The sequence below is a fragment of the Nestor notabilis genome, unplaced genomic scaffold (genome assembly GCF_000696875.1).
Source record: "Nestor notabilis isolate BGI_N333 unplaced genomic scaffold, ASM69687v1 scaffold10679, whole genome shotgun sequence".
Classification (NCBI taxonomy): domain Eukaryota; kingdom Metazoa; phylum Chordata; class Aves; order Psittaciformes; family Psittacidae; genus Nestor; species Nestor notabilis.
This window is the reverse complement of record NW_009942379.1, coordinates 11,387-30,860: the sequence shown is the minus strand read 5'-3', so window position 1 is coordinate 30,860 and position 19,474 is coordinate 11,387. Positions and strand designations below refer to the sequence as shown.

At 36.5% G+C, this 19,474-nt stretch overlaps 1 protein-coding gene across 1 annotated transcript in view; it reads left to right on the top strand.

Moving 5' to 3' along the window:
• LOC104411045 (TBC1 domain family member 5-like) overlaps nucleotides 1-19,098 on the top strand; it is a gene marked incomplete at its 3' end in the record, with an annotated part of 67,759 nt that extends 48,661 nt beyond the window's left edge. The window contains exons 7-11 of the mRNA XM_010021373.1: nucleotides 4,906-5,008; nucleotides 11,129-11,217; nucleotides 12,750-12,800; nucleotides 12,889-12,958; nucleotides 18,926-19,098. Coding sequence (XP_010019675.1) covers nucleotides 4,906-5,008; nucleotides 11,129-11,217; nucleotides 12,750-12,800; nucleotides 12,889-12,958; nucleotides 18,926-19,098 — 486 coding nt within the window. The remainder of the gene's footprint in view (nucleotides 1-4,905; nucleotides 5,009-11,128; nucleotides 11,218-12,749; nucleotides 12,801-12,888; nucleotides 12,959-18,925) is intronic.
• Between the last annotated feature and the right edge of the window lie 376 nt (nucleotides 19,099-19,474).

Here is a 19,474-nt window from a genome sequence, read left to right as displayed (position 1 = left end):
GCGGTTTATGTATACATATGAATCTGTTTGTAAACTATCAGTGTTAAGAAGCACTAAGTTCTACATTCCTTGGCTTTGGCATGTAAGTACCCACTATTACATCTTGTCCTTTTAATTTCCATTCTTTAAACAAATTTCTGGCACTACAAATAAAAATTTATCATTAACTTACAATGCTTTTTATGAAAGGGTAAAATAATTTAGTATTATATTCAGTTACATAATTATTACCTTCTAGCTTCTGTTTCTTATTTAAGGAATATTTTTATATTATTTGTCACGCAGTTCAGTACTCCATAATCCAAGAGCATCAAGTAAATAATGCTGTAGAGAGTGACACTAACTGCACAGGGTAGCAAACCTCTACAAATCAAAGCAGTTAAATTTTTAACTTTATAATGTCTTTATTCGAATTCTCTGAAGTATAATCATAATAGGTGGGAAAAAATGGGTAGAAATATGCATTTAAACTTGGTATTGGTTGAAATTGTTTTAAATTTCAGAATTTTGTTACCTAAAGGGAACTGTGATAAAGTTTGTGTGTGTGTGTGTGCTTATATGCATTTTGTGAATCCTTATCTCACCTAATAATTAGATTAGGGTTAATCATCCTTTAGAGTCTATGTACCTGAAGAATTCTAGGACACAAATCACCTCTTCCTAAAGTAATTGTCAAATATTAAAGTCTGATAAATCGCACTGTAGAGTAGTATGTTTTTCTTCAGTAATTATAAAAGGTTTCTAGGTCACTTGAACCTGACTGAGCTGTAGTCACCTAAAGTCAGGTGAGGCAAGCCATAATGTCTAAATACAATTTTTTGCTGACTGCGTAATAAGAATTTCCAATATTACAAGGGAAGTAGGGAAGGATTTGGTTGAGATAGTTCTAACTCACTGATTATCAACATTTCTGATTGATCACCTGACTTTTTTTTATGGGAATTCCTTCAGCCATGTAGAAACACATACATTTGAGCTGGAACCAGACACCATCTCTTTCTAAGTGAGAAGCTTCTAAAAATAAGGGTAAGAGAGGTTTACTATAAACCAAGTAAAAGCCTTACTTTAAATGTAGATAGCAGTACCAACCAAGTTATGTCTATAGTACTGCTTTCTATTGTTCTACTAAAAAAGGAAGGTGTGTGAACTAGCACCATAGTAACTCATAACAGACTTAGGAATGCAGTGATTAATTACTGTCAGTCAAAAGATGTACCAAGAAACAATGCAGATTTATTTTGAGATGATTAAGAAGCTAAGTGATAAAGAAGAATTTTTGAAAGCATTCTCCAGAAATGGAGAAATGAGAAGATTGGCAGATGCAAGAGCATCTAGCTACCAGTCAAAACAAAACACCAGTCTACTTGCTGGCATCTCCCAATACATCTAGGATTATAAACGGCTAGATTTTATTACCCTCTTTGCAGTATTTTCAAAACCAAAATGCTTAGGGAGCATTCCCAGTAGACTGATCAAGTGGATTTCTTTTATTCTGTAGTAGTATGTTTTATGTCTTCGTCTACCTAGTTTTTGCTGCAGGAGTAACAGTCACAATTTAGGACAATGGAAACTGTGAAGATGAGTAGTGGTGGGTGCTGCTGTTTCAAAGTCCATCTCCCAAATAACAAAAAAAAAAACCACTAAAACCAAAACCCACCTATATAAAAGGTAGTGAGGAAGGCAGCTGCATCCTTCCTAAACATGTAGAAGTGATGGGAAGAAACAGCAATCCATTAAGTATGAACACAGGAGACAAAAATCTAGCTTCTATGTAAAAGGATGGAACTGCTGGAAGGAAAATCTATCTTTATACACCAGTTTATTCCTTTTCAAGAAAAAAGTGAGCAAGGGGGAAGGAGTGTGGGGTTGTTATTTTCTTTCACCGAACCTTTGCAATTGCAAGAGCATCTTGTGTTTTGTCTGGTTTAGTAGCTTTCCCCATTCCAGCTGACTAACAGGGAATGGCAGGGGATGGAATCCGTTCATGAAAGAAAAGATGGTCACTCCATGGCTGGGGTTAAGTGCCTCATTTCTCTCTGCCACCAGATTTATTTCATAAAGTATTTGTGCATCCTTTTGTTTGGTTGCCAGCCTGAGTTTCTTCTGTATCAAAGTCTGTCTGCCTCTGGTATAGGGAACCCTAAATGGACTAAAGGAATGTTTTAGAAAATGATAGCTAACAACGATGTTTGCTTTCAGGTAGCAGGGACTTGAATGCACTGTTATGTAACTGTAGCAGCTGTGGTAAAACAGTCTAGCAAAATTCCCATGTCTTTACGTAGCCTTTCTCAGAAATGTAATTAAATGTAATATTCCAGTGCTCATGAAAAGTCTTCTTACCTTGCCTGATTTGGGGATACTGTGTTTCTGAAACAGTGCTTTAATCATAAAATGACATTCTCAATAAAAATCCATCCTGAACTGATAGTTCCTTCATGATCTCTTGTATTTACATTTAGTATAATTAATACTTCAGCCAGCTTATTCCCGAGTTCATTATTATCCTTTCTGTAACAATCTCTGGTATTACTAGATCCTCACAGATATGTCTGTGTATTTTTGAGTTTTCTTTGTTAGTCTTCTCTTCCTAAACTTCTTAGGGCAGGCCTGAAGAACAGTCCTTCAGAAATAATCTCTTCAAACCCCTAAATTATGTCGATTGCCATCTGCCGTAATGCACTTTTAGTCTCAGCTGTGTCCTTCCTTTACAGTAATATGATTAGTACAAGTGCATATAAGTTTCCAAATGTTGGTCTATCATTATCCCCACCAGGTGCCAGGAAAACATTACACCTTTCATCCCAATGCCTTCCACAGGACTTCAGCATTGCTACATTTAAGCCACGGCATTTCCTCTGCCCTGGCTCTTAATTCAGGTCCTTCATCCAAGGATTTCAAAGCACCTTTCTAGCCTTAATTAGTTATGTTTCTGTGCTTACCTGTCATCACCTCTGTGAGGTGACTACAGTAATTATTAACACTAATCGTTATATCTGAAGTAATTTATTATAATTCCCTGTATTGCTTCTCTGTGGCAGGCTTTACAACAACCTTAATATAACTGGTCTAAAGTTTAGCATTGCAGCTTAGACTTGGGAAGAAGACAAAAGAAAATTTCCTTGAAGAAAACTTATCTACAGTCCATTTGATTTCATTTCAAAACTGACAATACTATAGCCCTTATTTCAGCAATATAACCTGAGGCCGACTGTGTTGTCTTTAAATAATCTTCTGTTTTTCTTTGTCCAACTTGATCTTTTCCTTTCTTTTTACTGTTCCTACCTTTCCAGATTTTTTGGTTTTGTTATTGCTTCATGTAGCTGGATGTGGTTTGGGGTGGCTGCTTTATGAAACATTTTTTTCCATCTAGTTACTTCTTCAGTAACCATGAAAAAAAAGCCACATTCATTTGGCTGTGCACTTATTCATTAAGGTATGTCCTGCACAATCACCTTATTTCCTACATCTAGCAGTCAAGGAGCAGGACGCACAGGTGAGAGTTGCTCCAGAATAGTTACAGATTGTAAATAGTTACATTTTCCTGGGTTACATGCAGATAAAGGGATTTTCCCAGCTTTTTTTCACTTATTCTGACACTAGGTCCACTTCATTCTATTTCTCTAAAGGATATTCACCAGAGTATCAAATGATTTCATAATTGTAAAATTTACTTGAGATCAGTACTAAAGACAGTGAAATGCCTAATTATATTGCAGCACAAAAGATGCCAGTAAGATATATTGGAGCTTAGGTTACTGGCTTTCATGTCAATTATGAGATACTGTCATTAAAATGCTAATTATTGTTCAAATTTTCATGAAATATTGAACACTTGTGTATATGCATCTTCTGACATGCTCTTCTTTCTTCCATTTTTTTTCCAGTTTAACTGGAAAGTTTACAAACTTCCTTAACTTATTGTTGCTTTTACACTCTTCCTTTGCCTGACTTTCATCTTGAGAAAAATGAAGAAGAGGGCCAAGCACCATTAGTGAAACCGCGGGGCAGACTGATGATGCAGTTACAGTTGCCAGCTTAACACAGATTAAAAAAATGGGAGGATGTCATAAAAATTATGGGGTTTATCTATGGAGAATTGATTTTTGGTGCTTATTTTTCCAGTAAATGAATGAAATTAATCAGTAGGTAACTGTTTGCAGCTGGTTTAGTTTTAACGGAATAGTTCTGAGGGGAGAAGTTGTCGCTTGGATTTTTTGGTCATGCTCCTTTTCTAAGCATACCTAGCAAGTTTTAGATTCATTGGCGAAGGACTTCGTAATTGATGGAGCACAGTTTTGGTGTTAAGCTGCTATTGGGATCCTGTGCCACCTGGAACCAGAATGGTCTGGGCTGCTAGGCTTGATACAAGGAGCCTGTCTGCAGGAAGTGGGTAGATTTTTGCTTCAGTCATTGCCTCTCATTCTATTTTCTTTCATTCTGTATCAACTTGTTTTCATTACATTGAGAATCAAAGGAACCTGATTCTTTAGGCAGGAAGATTCTCATACAGGTCATTATTTAATTTTGATTAGATTCTTCAAGTTATTTTCAGTGGTTTGGATGTTTGTAAGAAGTTGATGATTAAAACAGTCTGCCATTGTACTTGTAGATCTCTAGCTTTCACGACAGTAAAAGGGATTGCTTATTTAAATATAACTGGTGATACCATCATCCTCTCTAGATGGTGTACTGATGTATATTAAAGAATGTGGTTCAGAATTTTGGCTGCAAAACAAATCTAATACTTCTTTTGAAGTATTCTTGCTCCAGCAGCATCCACAGTTCACAGAGCAGTGCGAACACAGACAAGGGAAGGTGCTGTCTTACCTAAAACCATTTCTAGAAGACCACCGACAGATTCTGTGCACTATATTGTTTATTTTCGCTGTGTTTCTTCATTTTCAGCTTTCCTGAAATGCAGTATTTCCAGCAAGAGAATGTGAGGAAAATTCTTACAGATGTTCTGTTCTGCTACGCCAGAGAAAATGAACAGTTGCTTTATAAGCAGGTAATGAAAATACTGTACAGGTGGCATTCATTGACTCAACATTTTCTATACGGTTTGACAATAATGTAGTTACGTTGTATCTGAAGTTGTATCATAATGCTAAAGTAATCAAAGAGCTGCTTGTCAGCTGGATAGTAAGAAAAGTAAGCTCATTGAATAACATATGGTTTTTCCTCATAACACAGTCCCTCAAATTGTTTTTTTTTAAGGTTGCTAAGTTGTCTAACTTCAAATTTGTTTATAAACAGCATCTTTTTCTTCAGTGTAGGTTAAGAAGAAAGGCTTTCTCTGCTTAGACAAAGAAAGAAAGTATGCAGCAGGATTAAAAATGGTACTGAATAAACAAAAAATAATAGTGACTTCTGAAATTTAGGCATTACTATTTTAACTTTTACATATTTGAGTTATTCCTTAAAGTCCTAAAGCCGTGCAGTGAGTAGATCTTTTATCTAACACTGTAGCATCCAAATACAATGCAGCTGACAAATTCCTCTTGACTGAAGGATAAGGGTGCTACAAATACCACTTTTACAGCGTTACTGAAGGAGAGCCTGCTTGAACCATTTTTGATAAAAAGGTAAAGAAAACCTTCAAGCTGCAGTAACTGTGCATCCATATGGGATGCAGGATAATTTAATTCAACATTTGTTCTGAAGGTTTTGAAGTCAGGATAAGCTTGATACTAAATTAATATAGCAAGGCCAATATGCAGAGTATACATAAGTATATTTGTATTTGTTTCTTCAGGCTACTATCTGTAGGGTGAGTAAACACTAACAAACTGAGGGATACTCTGTGTGCACTGACAAGTGATAAACTGTAGAGCAGCAAATTTTAGGTAGACAAATTTTTCATGACAAAAATACAGAGGTTCAGTACGTGAAGAATTTTAGAAGACATTGTATGCTTTCAGGCGTGGTCTGTGACCACTCTGTCCTCAAGCAGGAAATTAGTGGTGTTTTGTGAGAAAAAAGAAAGATGCGTATGAGTTGAAGGAACAGTTACTTTTGAAGAACTGTTGAAGAACTATCTTACAGCTTATATCAAAAATCAAATATATAGTTATCAAACATATGAAATCTCTGTCAGCTGGTTATTTCTTATTTTTGATAGACTATGAGCAAGCAATAGTCTTGGATGAGAACAAGAATGAGATTTGCGAGTTGTATTTTAAAGGGCACTGGCACTGCTAAAGAAGACACTTCAGCAGTATTCAGTCTTCCCTTTCTGGTGAATATAGTCCGGAGTACTGATGATGGGAAAATGGAAGAACACATTCCAGCTAATGTAGTCTATCATTTATTGAATAAGAAGTATTATTTTACTCTTTGATATGACTTAAAAGGACTTAATTACCCTCTGGTCATATTTAAAATCCTCTTGATTCCTTACCAAGAAATAATACCTTTCTGCATAAGAATAGGATATTTAACCAGATCAAATTCAAAAAAAAAAAAAAAGCCCTGTGTTTCATCACAAGCTGTTAAAGCTGTTATTTTCTACTAGGTGACACCCCGTTTAACATAGACCATATTGTTAATAGTTATGGGATTTTATTGAATTAATGAGACTGTTATCATGTAGTAGAATGTCTTGCTGAGTTAATTGAAACTGCAGAGATTATATAAATGGTATTAATGAACTTTGACTGCCTGATGCCTCAGCTTTAATAAAGACTGCTTGGTGGGCTAAATGAACATAGGCAGATAAAAGAACAGGTTCAATTTTGCAAGCCTACAGGCTGTTGACAAAGAAAACTTCTTTACCTCTGTTTTCAACTGGTGTTCATGAGTAGTGCAGTAATTCCAGGAAGTGGTTGCCGTAAGAGTAAGGGGAAAGGTTAAGTGCAGAAAATGAAATAAATCTGGATCATGAAAGACTGTTGATTTAATCTCTCTGAAGTGTGTTCATTATATCACCCAAAGTCTTGTGGTGCTGTGCCAAGTCCACAAAATGAAAAATCACTGTGGTTTTCCTCTCTTGTTGTGGGCATGTGTCACTTTTATTAGGAGCTTTTATTTTTTCTTACCTGCTTTTAAAAGTGTTTGTTCGTTTGTTTTGTTAATTAATGCTCCTCTTAGCTTCTTAGTAACAATCCTGCTTTTTTGTCACCACGTCCCTCTCTTTTCATGTAATGTTTCTTTCGTATTCGTCAGTACCCTTCTCTGAATTGGCTAATAGGAAATGGGAGTTTGTGATGGTGACAGGAGATGGGTTTTTTCCTTCTTTTGGCAATTACCTCTCTTGCAATCAGTCTTCTTGTACTACTGTTTTTATTGGTTCTGGTTTTACCATTGGCTCAAGCCCCATTTCCCATAATAATTTCCACTACATAAAAGTCCAGCAGATTTTCTTGAAAATAATGAGGGTTACCATTAATTCATCGATAACAGATCACCTCCAAGCTGCTCTCTCCACATTGACCTGAATACAAAGTCTAAATTAAGGAATTTGTCTTCGTATTCAGTATCCATCATGAGACTAGTCCTGTTGTTCTCTATGAGAATTCCTCTGTCTCATGTGTATGATCACATGCAAGAGCTACATTTGATATTAGAATTATAACACTTAGCCACTTAACAAAAACTTTAGTCTCTCAGCATCTGTACAGGACCTGATATTTCCCTTTCAGAGTATTTGGAAAAAGTTGTAGTTCCTTGACAATTTGCATACTTATAAATGTAAATAAAGTACATCTGCAGTTTACAACATTTCATTAAAATTATTACATAGCATCAGCCATATAGTCTTACAAGCAGCAATCAATAATGTTTGTTTAATATGCATATATGCATGAAGTTGTCTTTGTAGTAGGGTTTGTGTTTTCTTGACCAGCATGAAGTAATATTTTATTTGATGAGGAAAAAGATATTTCTGTCCCTAGTCAAATGGAGTAGAATGTTGTGAAGTTATATTAGAGATTTTAAAGACAGAATCCTCACAGGGATTGTTGAATTTTTAAATAGTAGCTGTAAATATAAAATCCAAAGAGAATAGTATATTGTACTTAAGAATATGTAAAAATTACTTTTAGCATTTTGTCTAAGACTGGTGCCAAAATTCTGGTCCTAGTTATACTCAAAAGAAATAGTGACAACTAAGCTAAATCACTAGGCTAACTATTGTTCACTCATGATTTGATTGCCCTTAGAGATGTCAATATAATTTTGAAATGCATCGCTTCACTTTTCATTGTAGAAATGCTATATTTCTGGTTTTCTTTATAAACCATAGACTATTATGAAATCAATATTTTGTTGTAGCTGGGAAGTGTCATAAAATTATCTGAGCTCTGTCAACTTATTTATTAACACTAAAGAGTTTTATTAAACTGCAGCACTGAAAGAGTAAGTGTACGCGTATTACACTGGTAGCTTTTCTTGCCAAGCTAAAAATCTCTAAACATTTGAAGTACTATTGTAACTGAAAGATCAGAGGTATCTTTTTGAAATCCTGATATTTCATCATCTGTTTGTTTTGTTTTCGTTGTATGTGGGCAGCCACATTATGATTCTACTTCATTACAATGTTGATATATTATTATGTTGGAAGAATGTATGATGTGCTTTTATCTTTTATAACTAATTCTTATTTTATGTCCTCTTTCTTCAGCTTATAAGTTTACAGCTTAGGTGGTAGTTTTATTAGACAGTCAAGTTTTTGGCATTTCCATTTCTCTTATTTCATGTTAGTATATCAGGGTGAATAAAAGATTAGACATGGAGCTGTTAATTAACTGAGGACTGTGAGTCTGTAGGAAAGTACAACCTGGGTTATCTACAGTTTATTTAAATGTTTTTGCCACTTACCTTTATCTTCTAATCCTGGACCTATCTCCCTGTCTATACTATTCCTTTCCCTGTTGGTATGACCACAAGAATTTCAGAAATCTAAAGTTGGCAGTTTGCAACCTAACCAATATTGTTGTGTTTGGGAATTCTACATCAGCTCCTGAAATGAAGTAGCTACACTGGGTTTTTTCCTAATCGGATTTCTATTTAGCCTTCATCTTTCTTAAGTAGTCCCTAAAGGTTCAAAAACAGGAAGAGAAAGAAAACATCCAAACTTCTGTAGTTTTGCTGTCTTTAGCTTTGCCCAGTCACCTGACTGCTGTTGCTGCAACCTTATAGTTGAGGCTTTAACAGTCATCTCAGTCCTGAAGAATCTAAAATTAGATTTCCTAGGATTTCAAGTGTTAGCACACAGAGAAATTTCCAAACCTCTTTCTTTTTTTTCTTTTTTTTTCTTTTTTCCCCCTTCAACACTGCTAGGTATTGGAATTTTCTCTTATGAACAGATAAGATTCACTAATTTGGAATTAGCTGCACATTCTAATAGATAATGATTTAGACAGGGCTTCCACATCCACCTCTCTGCTCGGTTTGGACCACTTAAGGAAAATCCCTATTATTTCCAATAAAATTTGCAGGGGGTTAGTAGTTAATAGATCTGTTTGATACATATGAAGCTGATAAACTAACTCACTGATCCTGAATACTCCTCAACTGCTGCATGGGATATCAAATGATATACCAGCAAAGCAGCAGGGTAGCTGCACAAGCGTGTGCCTCTTTCGTTGCTCCTATCTGTCCATCACTGAAAGGGCTGGAAAAGCAAGTGGAGAGGCTTCCTAGCTTTGAAGTACAAGCATAAAAAGCACCCATTATCTGACTCCCAACAGCAACCTGAAATCCCTATGAGTTTGATGGGCCAGCAGCCCCAGTGCTCTTTCTGCCAGTAGGGTAAACAAGATGATCTTCCTGGCACTGCTGTCTGCCCAGAGCACTCACCTGGAGCTCAGACTGAGGTTCCACTTAGTGAAGGAGCTGCAGCTTTGAACTGGAGCACAGCTGGGCAAGAATGCCATCCAGAATGACACCCAGCAGGAGTAAACTGGGTGCCTGGCACCAAGCCGCAGCTCTAGTTGGTAGTTTTGGGCTGAGGTCAGGAGTTCTCTCCCTTTGGAATAATCCTGTGTCCAGAGGCCACCAAACAGGTCTTAACCCTTCATATACTGCATCCCATCCATCACTGAAGGACTCTCCTCACTACTTCTGTATGGCTGACCCCCCAGCCCAACCTGTAGCTGTCCTAATCCACCACCAAAAGCCAAACTCCCCTGACATAACCAAATTCCCCAGTTATGATCAAATCCTCCTTTTCCCTGATATAATTTGAGGGAAGGGGCTGAATATCTGCTGAAGACAAGGTTTCATTGTGCAGGCTGTTGTTTTACCTGCCAGTGTGTTGCTGCTTGCCAACTGGATTGCTTGTTTCCTGAAGCGGTTGCTTCTGCTCCTGATAACAAATTGACAAGCCCCGAGTGAACGAAAGCAAATCAAGACTCCTTTTTTGTTCCTGGTGAGCTCCGGATAAAAGCAGTAATGGCTGGCCTGGGAGGCACAGCCATACTTCTAATGCTGGCCCGAGTCCTCAAATATCCACCATTTTTTTCTGTTCTGATTCCTGCATGTTTCTATATTTTTTCTGTATCTTCATATAGATTGCATATATTAGTAATGGAACAGTACCAGGTCTCCTATGCATTATATTATAATGAGTTTATTTTTAATACTGACATAGCAACTGAAAAAAAAAACCAGACACGTATTTTCTTTCTCATGTCCATAGGAATGGAAGTTTCATTTTCTAATTTCCCAAATAGCTGCCCTTGTCTCTTCTGAAGGCTACTGTTACGCTTTTATCTATGGTTTTGGAACATTATCAAATAAAAAATAATTTTAAATTTTGTAATTTGTCCCTATTGCAGATCTTTGTACTGTGGATCATGATTGTAATTATCATAAATAAAATTCATATTTATGAACATAGATCTTGGAGTAAACTGCCAGGTGCAGGGTTGCCTACCATTGCCAATTGGTTTTCTGTTGTGTTAGAAAAGGGAGAATAACTTGCTGCTGTATATTATAGAAGAATAAACACTTTGATTTAATCAAACTTTAAGATAAAAGCCATTGATTATGAAACCGTTCTGTTAAGAATATAAATCTCGCTTTTACTTAGTCTGCATCTAATATTGCTGGCTGCCTGATGCTGTGCATTAGGAACTGTTATATGACTGGAAAATGTTACTAAACTTTTGCTTCCTTTCATGTTTAGGGTATGCATGAACTTTTAGCTCCCATTGTCTTTATTCTGCATTGTGACCACCAGGCATTTTCACATGCCAGTGAAGCTGCACAACCAAGGCAAGCATTGTGTTTTATTTGTATAGCATTGAAAATCGGCTTTCTTTAAAATTAATAAATAAATAAGTTGGCTGGACTTGAACTTTTAAACATGCATTTCTTAATTCTTTGTTTGCAATTGATAAACCGATATAAAAAATAGTTGCATTTTCTTGTTTTGATGGAAATGCCCTTATTTCATCTTCCATACTACGTCTTCTGAAATGGGGATTAAAAGTGGAGACACTGGCCACTTCACAGGTACCAGAAGGTAAAAAAAGGGGAGACAAGAAACCTAAGAAGAACCTTAATCAAAAAGCTTACATACCTACCTACTGTTTCACCTCATTCTTACTGCCAGAAATGGTGTAGGTTTTGTCATTGCAGAGGGGAGGCAGATTAGAGAACTACATAGAACAGACATGTCACCAGCTCTCTTTCCTTATACCTTAAAAGAGAAAAAAATTAATGTAGACATATTTTTTTATTATGAATTATTGTGATTGGTATTTCTTTCATCACCTTCAATGTTATAGCTGCAATATCTGACTATCCTTTGACTTTGTAGTAACAGTAAGTTTAGCTATTGATTCCCTATTCCACTCAAACTTCATGTGTGTGTGTACAGGTGTAATTATACACATATGTATAAAATATGTAAAATATTACATCACGCATGATTGTCCATCAGAAAATACAGATGCTTTTTTTCTTGCCCTATATGTAAAGTTTGGGGTTGGTTTTTTTTTAGGAAAAAAAAATAAACTAGCTGCCTTCTTGTATCACTTGTGATATTTAGGACATTTCATTTGCCTTTTTGCACTCTCTTTTCAAGTCCAGCAGTGAATAAAAGCCAATTTAATTATGTGTACTATAAAATATAACCTCTGTTAGTACCCCTCAACTTGGTTGTCCAAACGCAGTTAAGCATAAGGATGGAGATTATTTACAAGTGTGTGTTTTTATTCAATGTCTGTCATTAGATATCCTGAAATTACCTAGAAGATGCTTTTCAGTGCTGAGTACCTTAAAATAACCATGTGTTATGCATAGCATTCTGTTCCATCCCCACTGAAAAAGTAGAGCCAAGCAGCAAAGTAGATGGAAAAGAGGTGCTGTCACTGATTAATTGCTGTTAAAGTACAATAAAAATACAGGCTATTAAAACAAAATAAATTAATGTTTTGATACCGCGTATTTGACCAGTAACCGTATTTTTTTTGTTTGGGACAAACAGTGATAGATTGTGCAGCAATCAATTATTCTAGATCAAGCATATTCAAATAATACATTGTGACATTCAGTAATTTGTTATTTGGAATAATTAGATGGTTACTTCATTGTAGTGCAGACAAGGCAGCTAATTTGTTTTTGATCTTTATAAAAAGGAAAGACTTCATTTGTTCAATGGAGTTGCTCCTTTTAATTAAAAAGGCTAGTTTTCTCATTTGCACTTTATATGAAAGTTGGCTTCTAAATACATAATAGTACATGCAGAATGCTGACCAAAAATAAACATTCACATTTGGATTGTTCACTGTTGCCTTTTTCAGCGAGGAAATGAAAGTTCTTTTGAATCCTGAATATCTGGAACACGATGCCTAGTAAGTTTTAGCAACTTCCTTTACATTTTATTTGCTCTTACTTATAATACATTATTTAACACCGAGTTTCTGGTTTTTTCCTCTTCAGTGCAATGTTCACACGTCTTATGAAAACTGCAGAACATTGGTTTTCAACTTTTGAACATGACAGTCAGAAGGTAAATATAGCTCTGAAATGTATTTATTGTATTTTTAAGCAAATGTGATTTTTAATATGATTGAAGTAATTTGAAGCTAAAAGGCATCTTCTCGTAAAAGACTTGGTTAAAGCAGGCTCAAATAAGTTTACATCCTTTAGAGATTCTTCAGAATTTGTTCATAAGCATTTGTGGGAAGTCTCTCAGTTGGGAGTTCCTATCTGTTGAAAGATCACTTGGTAATCAAAATGCTGAATGTATAAACACAGATTCTTCTATGTATGGGTGATGTTCGTGTGTAGCATTTGAAAGAATGCCTATCATAGGCACATCTGCATGTCTCAAACCTGTGAAAATGCCATATTAAATAAATACGTATAGGCAGCATTTAACCTATGGGGGATTGAATTGTTTTCAACTCTTTACAATATAACCAATTATTTGCTGTAAAACCAAAACTTTAATCATATACTGTCAATCAAAGGTCAGGGTGCATCTTTTTTTTTCTTTCCTTGACTTCATCGCTACATTTCCTTACTTTTTTTTTCCTTGACCTCAGGTTATTCAAACAGAGGGAATGTTTTTGCCCTCAGACCTCCAGTGCAGCTGTACAGACATCACTGTATTTAGTATGTTGCTGCTTTTCAAATAAAAGCTTTTCTGTGTTCTTAGTTCTACAGAACTGTTCCTTGCAGGGACCTTCTAGGGACCATCTACTCCTTACCTGTAACTGTTTTTTATGCATGGCATGAGGGACAATTCCCTCACGTCAATTGCTCAAGATTTCCTTTGAATACTTTTTTTCTGTCTCTTTCCATGCTTACATCTATCTCTTTTTTTAATTCTGAAAAATCACTTGTGTGGTGGAGGGGATGTAGAAGGCTCTAGCAGAACACAGCCATATTACAGGTATTGCCCAGACTTTCAGTGTATTTTATCTTAAAAGAGTTATCCTCCAAACTTGGGTCCAGCTTGACTCACTTCAGGGTTTTTCACATAGACCATAGAGTGAATATCTATAGTTAACAAAAAAATTAGTAAGAATCTGGTTGGGTTTGGATGTTCACATGTGTGCCCCAAAACCTGTGTTTGCACACTGTAATTAGGGAGTACTAGTTTGAGAGGTGGTTTTGCCTGTCTGTTGAAGAAAAAGATATTCACCCAAGATACACACACAAAGGCTTCTATATTCTTTAAATGTTTAAATGTATTTGTGTATATATTTTATTAGACATGGAGCATTGGCATCTTGGCCTAAGCTATCTACAGGTAAAAATTATTATTTGGGTTTGGGTTTTTACATAATTCTCAGTAACTAAGGATGAAGCGTATGAGATGCGAATTTTAGAACTTACTACATAGTCACTTTTATTCCAACAACAAAGCTGTGAGACACGTTTCTCTGAATGTAGCGCTTCAGAATTCAGTGTGTTCAAATGTATTTGTTCTAATTCCTGTGGCAGAGGTGGTAAAGTCTGAGGTGGAGTTCTGCTCTGGGAAATAACTGCTTACAGATTTGCAGTGCTTTGGTAGAAGGTGAAAGTTTATATTGCCCTTTCCAGTCCTTTTGTGGCATAAAAAATTAACAATGCAAAGTGCATGGATTAATATCTAGTTGTTTGTTCTTGTTCTTTGCAAACATGTATAATCTTTAATAATCCTTTCTTGTACATATGCATTTTACAATCATGACTTTGAGGGTTAGCTACGTAATAAAGTCTGAATCTTCACAAAGGAAGCAATGAAAGCATGTGCTCTGAGAGACATGTTACATTTTATAGCCTCTAACAGTTGGCTCCATTACTCCCAATTGCCATTAGAGGAGCTTCTCCAGCTACTCCATTCCCTAGTGGTTAATGAGAGAAATCTGTCCATGGTTTATATGTGTGCTATGTCCTAGCCTCTCATTACTGCTGTAGCATTTGTTTCCTAAATGCATGAATATACAAATTGTATTAGTATCGACTGCCAGCCATTCCAGTTCATGTTGTGGTAGGTAATGTTTTGTGCACAATTTGATGACTCTGTTCATAATACTCGATCTAAATTTTTCATCTGCATTTCACTGCTATCCATATTGAAATTGTTCTTAGAGGTGAATCCAGTGCTGTCCTGTAAACAGAATAGCACATTTCTGAGACATCCCGCTTTTTGTCTTTTTATTGTTTAACCGCATCCCTTTGGGATTGATCATTTATATTTTTTGTTAGCGGTAGGTGACTATACACATGCACTCACATTTTTTTTTTTTCCAAGACTTGGAAGTTCACAAAAATAAAACAGGTGTTTTGACTCCTGTGGCAACCTAATATATAGTGAGAATGGGCAGGGGCACAGTATCAGGTTGTCCACTTGGCTTGTGTGCTTTAGGCACAGGCACTGTGAGTCATTTCTAGTTAAATATTTTGGCGGCTTGGTTGTGTCAGTTTATTTGAGCATCTTTCTGTTTGGGCTGTTTCTTTCACACCAGCTGATGTGATTTTTTGGAGCAATTTCAGCTGACTAAATGTATTATCTATCATTTTCTCAACCAAATTGTGTGAGAGGAGACAACAGACATATCATATGCACTCTAGTCATCCTCTAAGCTTCTTGGTGGAGCGCACCAAATCAGGAGGCATGGACACTGATGGCATTGATTACTGATTGCAGCTGCTGTCCCCACAGATTATGACATGCTTTGAAGATTTCTGTTAATGGGTTAATTTCTGAGATGCTGATGAACTGCATTTTGATGGGTACCATTTACTTACCCTTTTAAAAAGTGGCAATCCAGTATATATTATTTGATGCATTTAGCCATGTTGATAGTCAGTCAGTCTGACAGTCAGCAATGTGTCAGTGCTGCATTATGCCAAGGTGCACAAATGCTTGCAAGTGATAAATAACTCCAGTTTTGGCACTCCTTTGTAAGAGGAAGCTTGCATTAGTTTTGATATTCAGAATCTTTTGACACTTGAGCCAATGTTTGAAAGTCTGCCTTCTAAGTTTGTAAAGATGGCTTTAAACCCACAGACAACTAATGATGTAAAGGCTAATTTGAGTAACTGTCTAGTCTTCTCATACTACAAATAAGTAGATAGACATTACAAGCAGATAGATTCTAATGTTGAGATTTCTATGTGAGAGTCTGTGTGTAGAGAGAAAAGCTTAAAATGGAGATCTTTTGAGTCATCAGTTACGAGTGCATGCAGTGGTTACGCTGAAGTTAAAAGTCAGCTTGAATAAACCAGAATAAAGTTCATATCCCATATGTGTACCACTGATGGAACATGCATAGTCTATGAATATGTAGAGTTACAGACTTTTATTATTAGTTTCAAAGAAAACTTGATATGTTTATGCAGATGATTACTGTAGACTGGCATTTAGTGTTAAGGCAATGCTATCATATCGTACTTTGAGTGTTTTTCTGTATAGATGAGAAGAAGATCAGTGGATACCCTTTTTCACTACTCTGCATTCTAGCATTTGACCAAGAAAATAATGAAATGGGTCTGAAACAGCGGTAGGTAATAGCCATGCAATGGAGGAGCAAAAATCAGGGTAGAAAGCAAGCTGTCCAATTTGGTAATAAAGAAGTTGATAGAATAGTTTAAAAAAGAGATAGGAGAAACATCCTTTCTGAACATACCAGCAGCTGTGGAGAACTTTAGTATTTAAGGGAGTAACAACATTTCTTATTAGCCCCTAAGATGCTAGATGTTTTGTTTTAAATTTCTGTTTGGTAGAGCAGAAAAGATTTTGAATGAGAGGACACCATTTCAGTGAGTTTCATTTGACATTCTGAGAGAGCTTTTGTCAAGCAATTTGCTAGGGCATCTTAAATGAATATGTCTTGGTACCACAACAGCATGGCAAAACCATCGCACTGTAATAGACAGATCAGTCCCTTTGCTGCAATTGCCACAACAAAGCAACAATTAAGCAGATTTTAAGATACAATTTATAATCAATCATATCCTTAAATAGAATCATTTTACCTGAAATAACTGCTCAGCATCATACCATATTTTCTATGGTACAGAAATGGAATAATTAAGAAAAAAATATTCCAAGCAGAGGAGATCAACATAAAAAATAAGCTTTTTGGTAGAAATTATTAAATGTTCACTGCTCACTTAAACCATGTTGTAAATGGTTGTGAAATATGAGTACTTCTCTTCCTTCCTCTTAAAATGCTAATACAGAAAGAATGGTGTTGAAGAGGGAGTATAACTATAGGAAACAACCTTGGGGATAGTTTCTACAACAAAAAAAAATACCCACCTTTCTTTGTTATTGAATGTTAAAAATAATGTGCTTTTCACCGTATTGAACCAAGTGATTTTGTCTTTCAAGAGTTTAAACTGTAATGAAGTCTTCTGAAATTCTTAACCCATTGACCTTGATAATGCTTCTCTATCAATAAACTTAGCAAAAGTGTAGAAAACCAATAACTCTTTTTCAAAGTGAAGCTTTCAGGTCAGATAGCCATGATGACAGACTGCAATAAAATCATTGCCAAATCTTACTGTTTCAATTTTCCCTCTTTTATAACTTTAACATTGTTCCTGACAGTTTAATTCTCCATTTCCCTTTCCCCAGTTGTCCTGGGTTCAGCTACAGCAGTCATTTTTTCTCCTTCTTAGTAGCTGGTGCAGTGCTGTGTTTTTGACTTTCAGTCTGGGAACAACGCTGATAACACCGATGTTTTTAGTTGTTGCTAAGTAATGTTTACTCTGACCAAGGACTTTCTCAGTCTCATGCTCTGCCAGAGAGGAGGGGAAGCCAGGAGGAAGCAGAGACAGGACACCTGACCCAAACTGGCCAAAGGGGTATTCCATACCACAGCACGTCATGCCCAGTATAGAAACTGGGGGGAGTTACCCGGAAGGCCCAGATCGCTGCTCGGGTCGGGCTGGGTATCGGTCGGCGGGTGGTGAGCGGTTGTGTCCTCTCCCCTTGTTATTCCTCTTATCATTATTATTGGTAGCAGTAGTGGTTTGTATTATACCTTAGTTACTGGAGAGCTGTTATCTCAACTCGTGGGAGTTACATTCCTCCGATTCTCCTCCTCATCCCTCCGGGAGCGGGGGGAGGAATTAAAAAGGAGGGGAGTGAGCGAGCGGCTGCGTGGTTCCAAGTTGCCGGCTGGGCTTGAACCACGACACCAGTCTTTCTCTTAATTGGTTTGACTTGCTCCCTTTTTATTTCTAATTCTCCTTTTCACGTTTCCTGTTCAGTGTGGTTCATTACATCCTGAATTCCTTTCTAGCATTCTGTCTCTTCTTCAGTAATGCTTCACTCTTTTGCAAAAAAAATAAAAATAAAGCAATATCAGGTTCAAGGGTGCTAATACTCCAGTGGTTTTCTTTCTCTGTTGTCATTTGGTCTGTGTCATATTCTAGATCATGACATAGTTTACACACAACCTTTAGGTCCAGCCGTCTACCTTCTAATCCTTGGGTTGATCTCACTCTTCTATTTTGGTTTTGTTTTGTAAGTTTTCTGATCCATTATCAAAGTTGTTTAGATTTTGAGGTACAGCCAACAGATTTTCTGATAAAGGGAAGCCTGTTTAGAAAGCCTCGTCTGAAAATAAGTTATTTCCTATTTGGTATGCAATTTATTGTCCTCTGTGGGCATATATTCTCTACTAAGTTACCATTCATTTACTTTGCTCTGGACAGACTCAGACTGCTGATATTAAAGCTAAAATAAAGCTGTCAACATTTTGTCAGAGCATGAAAAGTAAAGCATGTGCATAAATAATTGATGTGCAGAATGAGAGAATGAACCTTGGCACACCTGGGAAGGGGAATCCCACAATACCTTCCACAGAAGTGGATATTTGAGATTCTTCTTTTTCTGGAAAAGAAACAAGTTATTAATATGTTTATTTGGAAGCCAGTGATGACAACAAAAGAAATCTCCTGTAGACAATCCCTTTTAGGCAATAAGACTTCATGGGATGTTCTCTATTTTTCTCATTTTCTGTGTCGGCAGGAGAAAGATGTGATGATTACACCTACACCATTTGCAAGGCCACAGGACTTAGGCCCATCTATTGCTATTGTAGCAAAAGTAAACCAAATTCAGGATCATCTTCTGAAGAAACATGATATTGAGCTGTACATGCATCTGAACCGACTGGAAATTGCTCCACAGATTTACGGACTGTAAGTGTTTGCAAAGCATTATTTAATTTAATTCCTTCTATTTTTACTTCATTATATTAGGACTTTCTTTTCCTTAAATTTAGGAATAGAGGAATGGGGCTAAAAAGAAGTACTTCTTTTCTCTTAGAACTTACTCAATTTGCAGCATTACAGTAAATGACACCCCACTGTTTCATTAGTGACAGTGGCATTCCCAGTGCAGATAAAGTCCATTCAGATACACATATGCCCTTGCCTATGTCAGGAGGGTTGGAACTGTATGATCTTTAAGGTCCCTTCCAGCCCAAACCACTCTGATTCTATAAAATAGGAGAACTTAACAGACTCCCAGTGCAGTGCTGAAGTACTTAATGGAGTACCTATTCTACCTGTGGTT